This window comes from Lates calcarifer, linkage group LG3 (genome assembly GCF_001640805.2).
Source record: "Lates calcarifer isolate ASB-BC8 linkage group LG3, TLL_Latcal_v3, whole genome shotgun sequence".
NCBI lineage: Eukaryota > Metazoa > Chordata > Actinopteri > Centropomidae > Lates > Lates calcarifer.
The window spans coordinates 15,022,367-15,040,572 of NC_066835.1; the positions used below are offsets into that span (position 1 = coordinate 15,022,367).

General features: G+C 40.8%; 3 protein-coding genes across 3 annotated transcripts; all 3 read right to left on the reverse strand.

The window, feature by feature from the left end:
* Positions 1–695: 695 nt before the first annotated feature.
* dnajc8 (DnaJ (Hsp40) homolog, subfamily C, member 8) lies at positions 696–4,176 on the reverse strand. Its single transcript, XM_018685412.2, has 9 exons — positions 4,030–4,176; positions 3,418–3,519; positions 2,965–3,021; positions 2,766–2,832; positions 2,521–2,615; positions 2,327–2,398; positions 1,910–2,001; positions 1,712–1,787; positions 696–1,586 (listed from the first exon to the last, which is right to left on the reverse strand). The coding sequence occupies exons 1-9, from the start codon at positions 4,096–4,098 to the stop codon at positions 1,467–1,469; spliced, it is 750 nt and encodes a 249-aa protein (XP_018540928.1). The 5' UTR covers positions 4,099–4,176; the 3' UTR covers positions 696–1,466.
* A 4,093-nt stretch (positions 4,177–8,269) lies between these two features.
* LOC108889086 (heterogeneous nuclear ribonucleoprotein R-like) lies at positions 8,270–12,953 on the reverse strand. Its single transcript, XM_051067710.1, is given in 12 exon segments — positions 8,270–9,359; positions 9,361–9,681; positions 9,777–9,898; positions 9,983–10,132; positions 10,220–10,425; positions 10,686–10,821; positions 10,990–11,166; positions 11,295–11,408; positions 11,505–11,612; positions 11,711–11,829; positions 11,917–12,077; positions 12,883–12,953. Coding segments are annotated over 11 exon segments (1,896 nt in total). The 5' UTR covers positions 12,074–12,077; positions 12,883–12,953; the 3' UTR covers positions 8,270–9,073.
* A 450-nt stretch (positions 12,954–13,403) lies between these two features.
* On the reverse strand, positions 13,404–15,028 carry atp5if1a (ATP synthase inhibitory factor subunit 1a). Its single transcript, XM_018685413.2, has 3 exons — positions 14,860–15,028; positions 13,830–13,942; positions 13,404–13,717 (listed from the first exon to the last, which is right to left on the reverse strand). Exons 1-3 carry the CDS (start codon positions 14,929–14,931, stop codon positions 13,576–13,578), a joined length of 327 nt encoding a protein of 108 aa, XP_018540929.1. The 5' UTR covers positions 14,932–15,028; the 3' UTR covers positions 13,404–13,575.
* Between the last annotated feature and the right edge of the window lie 3,178 nt (positions 15,029–18,206).

Genomic DNA, 18,206 nt, shown 5'->3' on the forward strand with positions numbered 1-18,206 from the left:
AGGTGTGTTCAGCGTCCAGCCTCACTCGTGTTCGACAAAAAATAGCTTCAAAGCTTGTTTTAGCATCCGGGTTTCTCCGGTGATTAAGTTTTCTCACAGTACCGACAAACCGAGTCGACTGTCCAAACTTGGTTTAAATCTGTTTTCCAACGTAGTTTCTCCGCCTCTCTGCGCTCCTCCCATATGGCCACGGCCAGTGACAATACAGCAAGCCCAACAACGCTAATTGGCCAGCTGATCCTGTTCCGCCTAGCAACTGCCTCTGATTGCTCTTATAATACATCCACGGGGAAAGTAGCACATCGATAAGGTCTGGCATCATGGATGTATAATACATCCACACATGGAAGGGTTGGGGGGTCTCTGGCGAGGGCAACCTGTGAAGCTACACAGATGCGTACACAGACAGGGAGAGAGTGCGGAGGGATACAGAGATATGTAGAACTGTCTCTTCCGTCGGACTTGAATGATGAATGTTTCAGTAATCTGAAATGTTGTGTATTAATAAACAAACATTCACTTAGACTCAAGTATGAACTGATTTTGGTGGTCAAATGGTCTTGACCCATAAAACGCGTTTTTGGCCATAACTTAAGAATTCACATGCTAATTAATGCAACTATTTGGCTGGTCAGCAAAGGCATACAACCAGCTTGTTTCATTTAGTGGAACCATTTGAAATGCAAAGCAGAAACTAAGCAGGTAAAATGATTTTTATTCAGTTTTCCCAAAACAACATAAATAGGAAATTATGTGCAACAAACACCTGTCAGGTGTTGGTGGTTATTTTGACAGTATTTCACTAAATAGATCTAAACATGCAGAACTGATGGGGGTATCAAGACACTAAAACTGCAAAACTTGAATCGCTGACTCATAACAAAATACAAAACATTTCTGTTAACAAGTAGCTGCTGGTCCAGAAATATTTCCTTGTTCTGCTCTGACATATTTCAAGATAAATCTGGTCAATATTGTCTTGGTTTGTAAAGTGATCTGTGATAAGCAGATCCTAAAAAAGCAGTAAGACCATACGCAGATTCAGATAACAAGCTCCTGAACTCTGCTTTACCGATCAGTTTACTTTATGACACATTTTGTGTGGACACATTTTAGGCTCAGCTTTGTAGACCACAGTAAGGTAGGCTTGTTAATACCAAGCTTTATTTAGTTTTTAAAAAATAAAGAAGCAAAAAAAAGGACAAACCACATTTTTCTTGTGAATTGCAGAAATGGAAGATGCATCATTTCTCTTTCGTACATGAGGCAGGTATGATCTCTGGTGTCCAGATCACATCAAGTATGTACATTAGAAAACCAAGTACAAAACTATGAGGAAGTTGTTGTACAACAAGTATCCTGATGACGACTACACAGCTGACTGCAGACGACGAGGTGAGGATACATAGAGCTGAGGGGTTTTTAAAACAGTGGGTTTTAATCTAGTGAAGTCCAATATTACAGCATCATTCCCTCTGTTCCATCTTGACTTTTGGTGGTTTGAGGAAGGACCTGTTCTTTTTCTCCTTGCTCTTGCCTTTGGCCTGGAAGTTCCTCCAGCTGTCCACACGGCCATCTCTTGTTTCCTGAAAAATGTGTTCCAAGAAATAAACCAAAAAAAAAACCAAAAAACAATCATTTGAGAAAATCCAAAGGCAAAATCATCATGTTTTTATTTATAGATAAGTAACTGGTAAGGTGAGGAATGCACCTCAAAGTTTTTCTGCCATTCTCTCTCTCGTTTTGCTTTCTCTGCTGCCTCGATTTCCTCCTCTCTTGCCCTTTTCCTGGTAAAAAAAAAAAAGAAAAATAATTTAAAAATTCAGAGATTCAAGATTTTTTATCAGATGTTATTATTTTATCTGTCCTATAACAAAATCAGGTTGTAAATATACTACATGTCATTTACCTTTCATGCATTTCCTTTGCTTCCCTTTCCTTCCTCTTGATTTCAAGCTCTGCAAATAGCTTCATGGTCTGTTTGTACACTGCTTGCTTGAACTGGAAAAGAACAAGTTGAATCATATAGAACCATTAAATGTTAATGGGCATAACGATGATTGATAGTGCTAGCAGGTATTGGTAATGTATATCCTACTAATTAACAGCTAAATACCAACTTATTTTTAGGAAATAATGAGAAAAGTTTCCAGGATATATTAGCTGGAAAATATTTGATCTGCAAAACAAAGCAATTGAGAAGCATCTGAAATTATGACTCGTTTCTTTTTCATCACTTACAGATTAAAATATAAAATTTACTATAACCTTTTCTAGTCTCTCTTTAACAATGTAATCTTGATTTATTTGTATGACTTTGACTTACCACTTCAGAGTCATCCTCCTCCACATCCAATGGCTTCCCTTCTTTCTTCAACTGTTTCCTTTTCTCCTTAACCTGTTGAAAGTAAACAATGGCAGAAAATAAAATGTTACCGGACAAATACCGATCAGGAGAACTAAGTTATATGTCGGACAAAAGCCCAGAGTGAAGATTAAAGGAACGTGATGAACGCTCACCATGTGCTCCACATATTCTTTTCCCGCATGGATCACATCTAAGGCTCTCTTCTTTTGTTCAGGATCCAGGAGGAGTTTGTATGCCTTGTCCACAGCTGGAACACAGTGAGATATTCAGGTGAAATAAAGCTCATGTTTCGTTTTCATCTACTAGCAGCATGCACAAAGGCAGAATGCTGATATTTGTTAACATCATGCAAAACCACAAATATGATATGAGTTCATCAGTGAATGTAAGGATTTACCTTCGAAGGCTTTCTGTGCTCTGTCTGGATCATCCTGATTTTTGTCTGGATGGACCAAAATGGACAACTGCACAGTCAAGAGGCCAAATATTAGAAATTAAGAAACAAATAGCACATCATGGCACCATCGCCATCACCAAGTCCACAGACAAGACCACTGAAATGTTTATTTTCCCCCTTTCACAGCTGTTTTGCTCACCGCCCGAAATCTTTTCTTCAGTTCGTCATCTGTTGCATCTGGATCAATTTGCAGTACCTGAAAATAATATCAACATTTTACTGACGGTTGTGTCAGTATCAGATTAGTGATATGCTGAAATCCGGCTGCTTTGAGTGTAATGTTGACAACATTATCATGCTCTGATGAAGGCTTCACGCCAGCAGATTGGTCGGCCAACTGATCTAAAATCTTACCCTTTTAATATAATTATAAATCAACGCTCTGGGTTATCACCTGTGGTACGCTTGTGACTGGCATCTATCAGTATTAATTTTTTTTTTTTAAACATGTATTTACTCTCAAAATTATTAATTAATACACTTACATGACATTAATTGATAGATTAAAAAAAGCTATTCATGGCCTTATTTTTTTAAAATAAGCATCCTTACTTTCCTATTCAAAATTAAACTACTTCATCTGTACACTTACCTCAAAGGGATTGAGATTGAAGTAAGACGAGCCAGGTCTGAGCAGTCTGTCTATCTGCTGCTTGGAGGTTAACACAGAGTCTCTTTTCTCAATCTGCTTCACCTGTTAAAAAGATAAAAACACCATGACATCCCTCACGATACACACAAATAGTCCATCTGAAACTACACTGCAATTGCGTTTTTAACTTTTTTTCAGGTGACGGAAACAGGAGGCTGCTCTATAGCTTTTCTGGGAGTCTGACCTAATTTGTCTGATATGTATTTAATATGATATGTATAGCCAAAGCGTATACTGCACTGCAAGTGACAAAACTGCTTGACGGGAGGCCAACAGCGCCTACATTTAGAAAAAATAATATGTATCTACCTGTAGTTAGGTCTAAGTAGCTTCCAGTGAAAAAATAAACTAAGCACGTAGACGATCTTTGGTGGTGTCCGGCTAACACTAGAAAAGACGAGGCTGCTCGCTGTTAGCTTCTGATCGTTAGCTGATGCTCATGTCTGCGAGGCCTCGTAGGCGATAAACATGGATACCGTCAACTAACAGACCCATGTACGGACAGCGATGGGCACGTTCAAAACACATACATTCACATGAGCTGGATCGTACCTCTGAATAAAAGTTTTGAAATAATTCATCCGATACAATCTGAGAGGGCTCTCCTCCGGCGGCCGCCATCTTCCCCCAGGTTTACATGTGACGTACTAACACCACGTGACCATAGTTAATTTGACGCAGATCTGCTCTGCTAATACTTCAGGTTTATTAATATTTGGTCCGTTTATGAAAATAATCTTACGCAATTAATATAAATTTGTAATTTAAAACGGAATTTAAAAAAGGGCAGGGTTATGTTAAAATGACAACTAATCTGTGAGACTAAACTAGATCGCATACATACGATGAAATAAAAAAAACGCAATTGTAATCTGTACTGAGGATGGAAGATATGAAAGTTAAAAAGGTAAAAGACGAGACGTATTTATTTTTGTATTAAAAAAATTACTGCTTGCTGCTTTATTTTGAAAAGACAGGAACTCAAAGAGAAGCTACTTCCGCTTCGTTTTCCGTTTGATGCGTTTCAGTGCTAAAGTAGGGAAAAACAGAGTATTGTGCTTAAAATAGGTCATATTTACACGAGCGTCATATAATCCAGTGACATTTTTCATTGCAGATTAATTCGCGAGGGAAGACACCCCGACATGTTAACGTATCATTTGTATTGTATTTTAACATTTAGAGACAGACAAGGTTTTTCCTGGGTTTCGCTGACACACAGTAACCACAAACCCGTGGTGCCAGCCGCATTGCCTGTCGACATCTTGCAATGTATTAAAGGACGCTTAGCATCTTCGAAATTAATTTTAGCCCTCTGGAGTGCCGAAACAGAGATGGTCTCTTAAAATAATGATAAAATTAAACCCGAGTTTCAGGGCTTGCAACTACAGCACGTCCAAGTAATGCCAGCCCTCTAAACCCTGCGTGTACGGAGAACAAGGTTGGCACGGACTGGTTTGAGTCTGCGCTAGTTATGTTTAGATGCCCGGCCCTATTTCCCTTGTTGAACTGCTGAACTGCACATAGCTGTTTATCATTTACTATAGTGAACTCAACTCCGGTGTTAAAATGCTGAAAATAAAATATCACTGATGAAAAGAAACTGTAAAAATGCATACACCAACACATATATTTACTTGAGAAATAAAATGTATTGAGCAATCAAGAGAAACGAATTATTTCCCTTTACATTTGTTAATTCTTGCAGCTACGAAAGAAAGCAACAGTGTGGTGGCTGGAGCTCTGGATCCTGACATGTTCATCAGGTTTATCCTCCTACGCTTCTGCAGAAAGTGAAAAAAACATGAACATTAGAATACAGGCTTTTCTCAAAGACAAATCTGCTGCAAAATTACAACTGTAAATGCACTGCTATTCACACCTCATTGTTGTAAAACTGTTGTTCCCATCTTAAGTGACAAACAGGCTTAAGATAGGAAACACTGATCAATAAAAATAATAACGTGACATTTACATTTATTGAAACCAAGGAGCTGATTCAGGCTGTATAAATACTACAAGCCAAAGCGTTCTCCGATACCAGAGTAGCAGCACTAATCCACAATTACTTCTCACCTTTGCTGCCTGCTAAGCTGTAAACAGGGAAGCCGGCTTGTGTTCCCTTGGGTGCTGGACCTCAACTGCAAGTAGATCATTCTGAAGGATGTGAATTCCTGTAATGGGTCACGCTTGCACCTTGTGGAGAGCCGTTTTCTGAATCAGAGCTAGGAAAAGGCCACACAGACAAGGACATGTTAACAAAGCAATCAGGTCCTAAACATCAGCATGACTCTTAAACCTAATGTGACTTGATGCTTGGAAATATTCTGAAAAAATGACTAACAGAACTTACTCTGGAAGGTAAATAGGTCATAAAGAGACAATTAGGACACCAAACATTGTTTTAAAAAATATTGCAAAACTCAAAAATAGAAAATTGTTGAGACTTTCTGAGCATTAATTCAGATAATGAACAATCTTACCAATCAGTCCCTTCCATTTGTGTGAACTCATTCACATGGATGGGGGCAGCTCCTTTACTGCCTGGTGACAAGAGGCAACATATAAAGACACAGTTCTGATATGAGAAGCTGCTTAAAGACACTTGAGCATTTGATGGCAGTTAAATGCAAACCACAATGTGTGCATCAAATGATAAAATCAGCTACTGTGGTCCCTACGTCCCAGTCTTACCTGTGTAATATAAATAATGTAGCCCACCTACTGCCATCTTGTGGTGTTTAAGGGTAAAGACATCACTTTTGAGGCATATCCATTGTTCCAAAATCAGCCAATTTGACCAATATTTAACTCAGTATCCCTGCTGCAATCTGGATACATTCTAAAAACAGCCCATCTAGTTATTATTTACCTATTAATTAACACCTTTGCAGCTTTGAAAATTGGCCAGTAAACGCAGCATCGGATATAGGAACAATGGAGCACTAGTCATAGTGGAGTTTAACTGCTACCTCTAGCGGCACAGGAGAGGTAATACCCACCCCCCTCCATTCACAGAACGTGTGTGCAGACAGCTGGGGTGATTTTGGTGCAGTAAGTCAAGACAGGCAACAGGTGCTTGCAGGGTTTTGAGGTTTTATAGCGCTTACCAAATCCTTGACTGTCCGCCCTTTGGCTGTTCAATCCAGTCTAAAGTAACAGCCATTTGGCTCTTAAAATTGTGCATGACTTTCCATTTGGCTTAAGGGGAAAAATATGCACTATGTGAGGGAAATGTGCACTTTAAACCCCAGGAACATGCTGGTAACATAATTAATTTTAATATTTTTCAATGATTCTTGCATTCTTCATATCCTGGGAAAAAAATCACACTCCTACTAAATTAAAAAGCTTGATTCGTAGTACAATATATTAGTAAGGACACAATAAAAAGAACAAAGTATAATTATGGCTAGTGTTTTTCCAGTGATTACAATTAGCTACAGGAGAGGAGACAGTACTCTGTGCAAGGCTAGCTCACCCTTGAGTACCGTTCAGGTGAGTTCCTCATTCTAGTGGTGCCGCTCTCAATGCTTCTCCACCTAGGCAGGTTGGAATAAGAGGACAGACACATGAAACAAAATACAATGATACCATGGTACCAAAAGGCAGATGCTAAAAAACACTTTTCTACGGTAAACAGATTCTGACAGGTGATCACTTGCTATTGGCAGAAGGCATGTTTTAAGAATTTTAACCCTTTGGATGGTCAGATCCTTGGTGTCTTCAAAAGGAGAGAAAAGATGAGATGATGTGCAGATTTTGATTAAAAAAAATTAATTGGAGACAACTCAGCATACAAGTACAAATCCACTCAAATGTGTTGCTCTAGCTGTTTGTAAGGGTGTTGTAAGGACCGTACCAATGCAATTAACATCTCACCAATATCCAAGATTGTCCTTGTCTTTCAAGTTACACACAATATGCCTCAGTAGATGTCAACCTATCTTAAAACACCACTTATGTTAAAAAGGTGTTTTCAAAAAAAACTTATACTAAAGTTACAGCAGCAAAGCATAGTAAATTTACACTTGAAAATTAAGCATTTACTTATGCAGCATTACTTGTGCTACATTACTCGACTCGAGAAATGTGCACAAATCATAATCAGTTTTCCTCATATTTCTACACTCCTGCACAAGAAATACATTTCCTTTCCTGTATCACACTGGTCAAAATGTTTTTCTGGCTGCCTCTGATTGGACCTGCAACGACGGATGAGGTAAAAATATTGAGAGGAAACAGGGACTTTTCTGATCATTGGAATTAATAATTATTTTTTGGCAAAATTTTACTAGTAGTTCAATGAGCAAGGATAAATTAACTCTGTAAATTACTAGTGTTTACCTTGTCTCCATGAATGGCAGAGAGAAGCATTTAGTGAAGGTAGGCTGAGGTCCGCTAAAGCACACACGGTTTATCTGTGCACACAGTTTGAAAGACAGGCACAATCTTGGGCAATGGCATGAAGTCAAATTTACACTGTTTAGTCCTTCAATAGTAGTTAGTATTTCTGTATAATTCACTATATAAATTCTGAGTGCAGGAAATGACTATAGTCTTATGTAACATGCACTGAAAAATAAAGGGTTAAAATCCTGTTCAATCATTATATCATCCAAACACCTTTCAAGTTCTCTTGTCCCGTTGTCTGATTGCACAATTTCAGCCTTTTGTGATTATCCTTTGAGGCAAAAAAAATTTGACTTGGAAAAGAAGATCTTCATCCAAATGTAAGAATTGAGGTAAAAATCAAATCAAATACTGAATGACAACACTGAATTTGAGTATCTGACAATTGACTGATGCTCAGCTGAGTTTTATTGAAACGGAACAAACGTAAAAGTTATAAATACAAAGAACATCAGAGAACAAACTGCTATGGCTCTTAAGGTAAGCCAAACCAAATTCTATTGGGCAAGTTCAAAGAAAACATAGGAAGTTATGGTATCAGTTTTAAAAAAACACAATTTTTCTACCTCTAGAAATGCTAGGCATACACTTTGAACATTACAAAACTTTGATTTCTTCCTTCCTGTGGATTCTTTTCTCCACCATTGCAAAAAATGAAGTATGAAGCTCTAACCATATGCATTTATTTACAAGCAAGTCCCTAAGCAACTATGAGAAACCACAAATAAAGGGAGTACAAGAAGGAGAGGGGAGGAGAGGGTCATGGACAAAAACTTCCTGCAAGGCAATATCATTATTTAATGTCCTCTCAGACTTTTGAGAATGAATGTCCACTTTTTTGTAAATGTTCATTGTTGGCTTTAAAAGAATCAGGAACAAAAAGTAACAATAAAAGTGTTTTGTGTGTTTTTTTAAAGACACATGTCCCAATGTAACCGTAGGAGTAAGAAATGATTCACCACAACGGTTACGTTCATTTCTTCAGCCAAAAGGCTTTCCAGCCAATCATCTTGAGCCAATTCTGGGGTCTGTCCATTTGATATATACAGACTTTTTTTTCATGAGGGATGAAGAATAAAAAGTCAATCAAAAAATTGTGGCCAATCTCCTGTTTTTTTTTTTTTTTCTTTTTATGGTTTTTCTCTTTTTTTGTTGTCACTTTGCCAAATACCTTTTGGTGCATCTACTTCCACTGCTGCCCATAAGAATCCTGTGAAAACTCCATGGTGTCATTACTGTAACCATAGTTACCGGAATAGTCGGCCCCTTGCTGCAGGGGCTGCTGGGCGATGGGCTGGGACCCCCAGTTCTGTTGGTTGTTGGTCTGGCGGCGCTTGGAGTCAGGCTGGTTAAACACGTCCGCCTTCCTCTTTCCGCCGACATTTCCCCCGCGATTGCCCCTGGCCCCACGAGGACCACGGCCCCTCTGCGGCTGGAAAGGGGCTCCCCGCCCTCCTCGGCCACCCCTTCGGACCACCAAGGGGTGGCCCCCTTTGGGCGTAGCCGCCCCGGCCTCGTGCCGGTGGTGCTCCGCGAGCCCTAGGCGGAGGAGGCCCTCCCCTGCTGGGACGAGTACCACGGCCTCTCATGCTGTACACATCTTCATAGCCGTAGTAGGGGTCTTCATAGCCACCACGGTAGTCATGATAGTCGTAGCCATAGTAGTCATCATAGTAGTCTTCATATCCATAGTAATCTGGTGGGTAAGCATAGCCCCCTCTGCCACCACGACCCCTACCTCGGCCTGGTGGTGGCATGCGTGGAGGTGGGTAGTAGTAGTAGTCATCATACCTGCAGAGAGGAGGACAGTGTTACATCCATTGATTCCTTTTTTGAGAATGAGTCAGGCAGTTGACCAGTCACATGCCAGCGTCGGTCTGACTCACCCTGCATTCCTGGTGGTCTGCCGAGCTGCTTGGCGCTCTTTCCTCTTCTTGTCTGGGGGCTTTGCCAGGACAATCTCAATTTCTTCTCCTCCTAGCTCCTTCCCATTCATCTCATCCATTGCCTTAACAAGACAGAGTAACACATTACAATGACACACATAAAAACAACAGACATACAAAGACTTTGTGCAAAGCATAAAAAATACCTTTACAGCAGCATCCCTTTCTTCAAAATGGACAAAAGCATAGTCTTTAAGTTTCTTTACTCGCTCCAGCTTTCCAAACTGAGAAAAGGTCTTTTCAAGGAGCTCTTCGGTCACTGCTGTGGCCAGCTTCCTGACAAAGAGCACCTTCACCTGTGTGAAAGACGAACAGGATTATCATCAAGAAAATGCTGCAGAGTGTGGTTGTGGCCCTCTGAAAAGCAAAAGACACTTGCTAACCTTGGCCATGACCTCAGGGTCTGGCTCAGCAACAGGGTCAGCCCACTCCACAGTGACTGGGTTCCCCCACACCTTGACCTTGCCACTCATCAGGCGGCGGCGGGCCTGTGCTGCAGACTTATGGTCCTCGTACTCTAGGAAACAGAAGCCACGGTTCTTCTTCTTGTCATCCGGCTGGTGGTACAATATCACCTCTTGCAGACCCTCTGTAAGATAAAACAATAACATCTCTTATTTCATGTAAAAGGCTCAAACCCTGGCTGCACTAAATTTTATGACTATTATCCTTCATGGTAAAAAAAATGGGGGGGATAACACGGATTGTATCCAATAAAGAGGAAAAATACAGAAGATGCTCGTTATAACGTTGTTTGTGTCTATCACTGATCTCATTGTGGTGCATTCTACTCCAGCTGGCGTCTTTGTGTGTATAAACTGTTTGTGTAAATGTGCATTTAAAACTGACCTGTAACTTTGCCAAAGTCCTCCAATATACTTTCCCTTGTCTTGTTCTTTGGAATTGATCCGACAAACAAACGATTGTTTGCAACAGATATACACACTCCCAAGTACTTGCCGGGGCGGATTTCATGGTTATCACACTGAAAACAAAACAGAGAGGCCAGCAACTGTGTGAAATACATTGTAAATAAACAGCAACTTAAAGGATAGAGCTATTTTCCAAAATATCAAGCATAATCATTTAAAATTTCCACAGCTATAATATTAGGCTGACAGAAGTTTCTCCAATATCCTGCCATACCACTTACAAGCTTCACAGCCTTTTGTGCATCATCCTTATTGCAGTATGTGATGAAGGCATAACCTCTGTTCTGACCAGATAGAGGGTCCATCATTAACCTCAGGTCCCAGATTGGACCAGCAGACTCAAAGAGCGGCACCAGCTCATCTTCATACAAATCTCTGGGGATTTTTCCAACAAACACCTGATGAAGAAGTGTATGGACAAGTGTAAGGATTTGTAAAGTGCAATGTTTAGGATTCTAAAGTGATGATTTCAAAGAGAGCCTTGAAAACAGTGACAGGCAGGTTTCAGTATCTATCACTTATCTACCTCAGTTCCAATCCCTGGTTGTGCTCCTTTGAATACATCCTCAGGTGGGGGACCTCCATATTTTCTCTGCCCTGTTGTGACATCCAGGGTGTATCCTGTCCGCTCCAACAGAGCCTGACAAGAAACAAAAACAACACATAACCTGAGCTCCACAGCTGCAGAGACTTCTGATCTTCTACATGACAAAGTTAGCAACATGACTTTGTTTACCTTTATTTTTGCCTCATCTGGGCCCTTGGTAGACTCTTGTACTTTACTTCCTTGTTTTTCTCTCTGTCTGTAGGTCTTCATGACTCCACAAAGGAAAGCACTTTTGTTCTACATTAAAAAGCAAATTAGATATTATTTGCAACATGTACACTAACATAAAAATCTACTGAACGCCAAAAAAGGATGTAGTCCATCTATGTGGTTACCTGTACATGAGACAGATCACTCTCTTTGAACTGCTGCAGCACTGTAAGTGCTCCCTCTTCATTGAACTCCCTCAATGCATCAATAGCTCTTTCGTCCAGGTCGACATAAGCCACCAAGCCTACAGTCACAGGGCACTGTCACTTTTGGCCTCAGCTACAGCATCCAGTTTAAACTGTAAAAACCGGCAAAGCAAACAGTCACCCACCTGTCTGGAAGATGTTGTCTAGACTCTCGGCCACTTTCAGGGGCAGCCCAGCATCAAGGAGTGTCTGATAGTTCTCTGTGTGTGTTGTCGTCACATCCATGGGTTCTTCTTCCTCCTTTGCCGGGGCAGAGCTACCGTTCACCTCAGCGGCAGCCATTCTCCTGTAATCCAGCAACCAAGAAAAACAACATATTCATTGGAAGCACATCTTCAGACAATGTTTTTCCTGGTCAGGAACATACACTAAAATTTCGTTATCCCAACTTAATTCATGTTTAATTAATGACCACCTCCATAACTCTGTTGTTGACTTAATAACAGTGTTTTCTACTGAATGGACATCATAACCTGACTTTTAGCTGATGGTCTATGTAACCTAAAAACCATTACTGTCATTTCAAACAATATCAGGAGGCGATTCTGGAGATTATAAAAAGAACATGATAGAATCGCCTATGTAACAAAAGCTGTTTAGTAACTGAAGTTGACGTGAAAACAGTCAGGTATTGTGAGGTAACACAACCCGGGCACTTAAAGAAACCACCGACAGCCACCGTCCCGTCCCGCCCCCTTCACATGCAGCCTGCTAGCTAGCGAGGTGGTCACATTTCATGCTCACAGTAACATGCATAAAGTCTTTCTGGGCGATGTCCACAGTAAAGTTAGATGCATTTTTAGATTTTTCACAATAAAATAAATGCCCAAAACCATTTTCTCATGCTGAGCTCACGGTGAAATCGGCTAGCTCACTGACAAGCTAACGAGCTTAGAAGAAGGCCTCGCCGTGCAGAGACACCTTTCACAAATCAAACACACACGCTCCGTACAAACTGCAAACAGATAGTTAGCGCAACGTACCAGTCTAAATCAGGAAACTAACAGCGGCGTGGGTTAAAATGTGAAACGATTAACTTGTCGGACGTACAAAAATGTCTAATACGAAGAATACGTTTCGGTCTAACCCACAAGACAGAATTCCAGACAGCTACGATCTCGTCGTCGGCTCGCCCGAACAACGCCACCGCTCGGCAAGCATCGCGAGATGTTGACGAAAAAACGCGCAGTATGGCGGGTGTGTTCGTTTTCACAATGCCAGTACAAGTGTCCTCGAGTGGCCCCAGCAAATGCTTGAAAAACGTCTTAGATACGCCCTTAGGTTTACATGACGCACAAACGTGGCTTCGAATTCATACCAACAAGAGAAGGGGATTGTTAAATCTCGGCTTTGTGGCTTTGATACTCAACCTGAGCGGGCCGAGGACATTGCAGTGACTCAAAACGAGCGCTTCACCGACTGCTATCCAACCGCGGAGGTTGAACTTTGACTGGCACGACTTAAGCCCAATGAAACCCAACTTTCTGCCATTACTACCACATAGGATCAGCCTAATTTTTCGAACAAAGAAAGTTATTCAAAGCACAATTAACGACTGACATTTTGACGGAAAACGTGAGGGATATACAATAAGTCACACGTGTTCAAAAGCTTTCTTGGAGATGTGAAAAATTAAGTACTTTATTGTTATTTAGTATTCATGCAGTCAGTATGAAATCTAATACAGGACCTGCCTTGAGCAGTAGTAAAACCCAAACAAAATCTGATAATCATTGACTTGTCAATAAGATGGATGGATGGAAATGATGACAGGCTTCCCCGCTTCAGTCATCATGTTTCAGCTTTCTGATTTTGCCCTTATGACGGTCAATCTCTTTCTGTAGGCGCTCAATCTCTTTTTTGTGGTGCTCAATCTCCTCAGTATGATGCTTCCTCAGTGCCTCCATCTGCTCCCTCTCCTTCTGCCTGCATACGGAAACAAAGTGAACAGAAGCTGGGTTGAAACCTCGCAGAAAACCAAAGGATGCAGACGTGAGCCGATAACAGTGCGATTACTAATTCGATTGGTGCTTCTCACCTGAAGTACCGCTCCTCCTCTGCTACTTCTCTCTTTCCAAATGCACCACCTGCCTCCCTCACAGAGCCTCCTCCACCACCACCTTTGCCTGCTCCCTTGCCCAACTCACCAAGCTGGAATAAGCAAAGAAAATACATTATTATTCATTCATTATACAAAGATTTCAGATTCCTCTGTGTCAATAAAGTTAAACAAGGTTCATCTGCAAGCTGCAATCATGTAACAAATAAATAAATGTTTGGTTTTTTTTAGTTTTTTTACTGAATAAATGGTGCACTTGTTTTTGTCTTTGTGAGTTGCTTCAGTAAACCTTTTCATTCATCCGAATACATGGTGTTGTTTCTATCTGCTAGTATTGACAATACAACAGCTGATGACTGTCTTAAACCTCTTTGCCAATTATAAATGTCATATCACATCTGCCTAAATTTCTTAGCAGTGAAAATACATAAGATACATGCAATCCTTAAACAGTGTCTGTAACAGCACAACACAATAAAACATGCAAAACTCCACTCTCCTTTCAGACATTATGAAGCACATGATTTAAAAAAAAAAAAAAAATCTATTTAGTCCTTTTTCATTGTCTCTGCAATATGTTACAAACCTACAGGTTCTATTGAACATTTCCTGTCATAAAGATGTTTTCTTGCATTAGTCAGTAAAATCTAAAAAAAAAACTTAGTTAAAAAGTACATTTATTTCACTGTCTGCGCCATTACATAACAGCAGGAGTGCACCTATCCAGTAATACAGCAGCTTTTCATCGTTCAGATTGAATGCCTGCTATATATTTAACACTTCACTGGAGCCATAAGCAATATACTGCTCTCTTAACATGCATACATCTTTATTTAATAGCTATTATCGATAAACCCGCATCATAACGCGGTCCTCTACAATACAAGGTAGCAACTAGCTAGCCTTGCTGGCCTCATACGGCTTCGTCCGATAACAATTGAGTTGCAGAATTTTGCGAGCTAATGCTAACATTCAAAACATCTCATGTCACCAGCCCAACACAGTTTACCTGATCAGATGCCATCCTAATCTGAGAGGCGACGCATCTCCTCAGGTTTGCTCTCAGGAGAAACCTTGACATTATAACCTGTAATTATTTAGTGACCTGCACTGGACAAGGGAAACTTCAAGTTGAGCTTCACTGATCCCAGCTCAAAATGCGGAAATTTCTATGTAAACGTCTTACATGGGCGTGGAGAGAAGCACCTCTGGTACATGCAGCCTTGTTGCTGCCGCCACGTGGTGAGGGGTGGTAAGAGCAGCGGGCTCCTCGTGCAGCTGTGCTCATGAAGCAGCATTTGTCATCATGTTAAAAACGAGTGAAGCCTAATGTATCAAACTAATGCGCAATTTAATTTGCACTTTGCCAAGAAATTTAAAGAGAAACACGTCATTTGATATCTCTTAGAAGAAAAATTAATTTTTCTTGAAAGAGCTGCAACATATTGTGTATTTTGAATTGTTTGCCTGCAGAGACATTTAATATTTTCAGGTTTAGCTGACCCGCTGTGCACTGACTAAAAGATTATGCAAGAAATCGATTAGGTTTAATTAATTGCAAGTGTGCGAATAAAGCGTCGTCTCCATTTACCCTCTAATTAGCATGAAGTTGCACAGTTCTTTCCAGGAAACTTCTAGGAAATGATCAGGAAACTGACTCATAAAGTGAAGCATTGTTCATTTTTCATGCAATAGCTCATTAAACTTTTCTTGTTGCTGCTGTACGTGATGAAACACTCCACACAGTGATGTGAAAGTAGTTTATCTTTTTGATGGTTTTATGTTCTATGTGTCTCCCACACAACTAAGTTGCATGGAAGTGAAGTTGTACTCCATAAAGTTAGGCAATTGTTTGGGAATGGGAATCCACTTTTTCAACCAGTGATTCCTGTTTAAGATCACCAGGGCTTGAACCATGCAGCATGCACACATACACAAGGAATTCACTGTGGACAGGTCTCAAGTCCGAGTCAGATAAGTGGGGCACCGTGCAAACACTGGGAAAAAGTGTAAACTCTCATAATCTTTCCCAGATTTGTGAACCTGTCTGATGCAGTGATACCTTAGATTACTCAAGGTTTGCAGAAATACAAAATACAGACAGATTTCCCCTGCTACCTCCTCCTTTGTGTTCACTCATTTTTATTTATTGATCACTCCCACAAAGATGCATGGGCCTGTCTAATTAATTTCATGCTCATATTTTGCAACCACTGTCTGCAGACTGTATCTGACATCCTTTTGTTGTGGACCTATTACTCAAAAGGATGAGACCCAGTGCTCATCTCTCAAGTGCTAGATGAGACACATTCAGTGATACAAAGGGAAGCTGTGCACAGTAAAGAGAGGTGGTGGGTGTTTAGTACAGATGAGTCATAATGGAGTCCCACTGATGAAGAGCCCTCCCTGCCAGGCAATACTCATCCCAGCACAGTGTCGTATGAGCTCATCGTCCCTGACACTCCCCTTTCATCATCTGAATCCAGAGGAGTTGACGGTCAACGAGCGTGTGTAGGCGTGGTGCTGCTGCGATGACGTGCTGCATCCTGTCAAGCTGTTTAAGTTCAGCAATGACCATGATGATCTTGAAGCTCCTGTGAAAAGAAAACTATGCAAACCTGTTTGACCACTGTGTTCTGTAATGCAACATCTTCGGTCTGTCAATATGGATGGGGGGGGGGGGGGGGGGGGGGGGTCACTGAGAAAACACAGTTTTTTCTCTGGAAAGAAGGAAGTTGTTTGCTTTTCAAGCATATATTTGAACACCTGGAGATACATTTTGAATGTTACTGTGCACACTCACCTAGCCACATTATTAGGAAAACCGTACTAATCCCAAGGTGTCCTACTGGATTCAGATCTGGTGACTGAAGTACACTGAAATCATTGTCAAGTTCATGCAACCAGTGAGAGATGACTTTTACTTTGTGATGAGGGGCACTATCGTGCTGGAAGTAGCCTTTAGAAGATGGGTGAGTTGTGGCCATAAGGGGATGCACATGGTCAGAAATACTGGCATTCAAACAGTGACTGATTCATAATAAGTGGTCCAAAATATGCCAAGAGAAAATTCCCAACACAATTACACCACCACCAGCAGCTTGAGCTGTTGACACAAGGCAGGTTGGGTCCATGGCTTCATGCTGTTGACTCGCAATCCTGACCCGGCCATCTGTGGGCCTCAGCAGAAATAGAGATCAATCAGACCAGGATACATTTTTCATATCTTCAACTGTCCAGTTTTGATGAACCTGTGCCCACTGCAGCTTCAGATATCTGTTCTTGGCTGACAGGAGCAGAAGTCGAGGTGCTCCTAATAAAGTGCTTGGTGAGAGTTCTTTTCCACATCAGTAAGAGGAAACTGTATGGCTGAGGTAGTAACACTCTTGCATCAAATGGTGGCAGTGTGCTCTCATACAGATGGAGAGCATCTGCTATGTGTTGCAGTGAATATGGAATAGGAAAATGCTGCCATTCACATAACAGCCATACAAAACAATTCCCTCTTCCCTTGTAATGGACGCCAGCAAGTGCTGCTCTCACTTTGTTTCAAATGGGGATGGGAATTGAGTTTCATATAGAACAATGAATATTGCAGTGCAGTAATCATTGCTGAAGGTTCCATTATTCACAAAGGCAGCTGAATCTGCTGCATTCATCATGTATCTCAACCATAACAAATGTAAGGAAATATGACAGAGAAATCCTTCAAAAAAGATAGGTGGTGTATAAGAATCTCAAGGGGAATTTCTTTGGTTCCATGCAAAAACCTGCAAATGTAAAAATACACTTCTGAGGATACAATAAATCATGGCTGAGTTCAACCGGAAGTCATTTTATTGTCTTGTGGAGAAAATATCAGTCACCACACTGAGTCAGACGGAACTCTGAGGGCTGTTTTTGTGTGTGGCAATGCATCTTTGTGCATGGTCATGTATGGACTTCCGGTCTACAGGATACAAACCAGCCAGTTACCTGGATCCTTTCAGAGCTGCTCACCTCGCTGGCTCAAGTGTTGCCATAGGAAATAGTATCCTGGCAACAGCACTAACCTGAGCAAAGACAAAGTAAGGTCATGCAGACAACAAGATGTGGCACAGTTTTCCTGTATGAACAGTCCATTTTCATGACCTCTGCTTGCAAGGACGTTCATTACAATTCTTTTGTGAAAATATCCTCTCAGCATTTTTGCGTTATTGCTCCTCATGACATTTAATGTGAACTCACATCACATTTGCATAGTTCTATGTAACAGCCTTTTTGGCACAGTCTTTTTTGAATCCACGTTTGGATGTCATGCATAATAATCTGCCTCTTTCCACTAGTGCACTATCAGTAATTGCATGAAATAGCGGG

Coding starts and splice junctions, on each gene's coding strand:
- dnajc8 (XM_018685412.2), bottom strand. CDS start 4,098: ATGGCGGCCGCCGGAGGAGAGCCCTCTCAGATTGTATCGGATGAATTA. Junction 2,833..2,964: donor TGAAGAAAAGATTTCGGGCG/GTGAGCAAAACA, acceptor TTGACTGTGCAG/TTGTCCATTTTGGTCCATCC. Junction 1,788..1,909: donor GCAAAGGAAATGCATGAAAG/GTAAATGACATG, acceptor TTTTTTTACCAG/GAAAAGGGCAAGAGAGGAGG.
- atp5if1a (XM_018685413.2), bottom strand. CDS start 14,931: ATGTCAAGGTTTCTCCTGAGAGCAAACCTGAGGAGATGCGTCGCCTCT. Junction 13,943..14,859: donor TTAGGATGGCATCTGATCAG/GTAAACTGTGTT, acceptor TGCTTATTCCAG/CTTGGTGAGTTGGGCAAGGG. Junction 13,718..13,829: donor GAGGAGGAGCGGTACTTCAG/GTGAGAAGCACC, acceptor TTCCGTATGCAG/GCAGAAGGAGAGGGAGCAGA.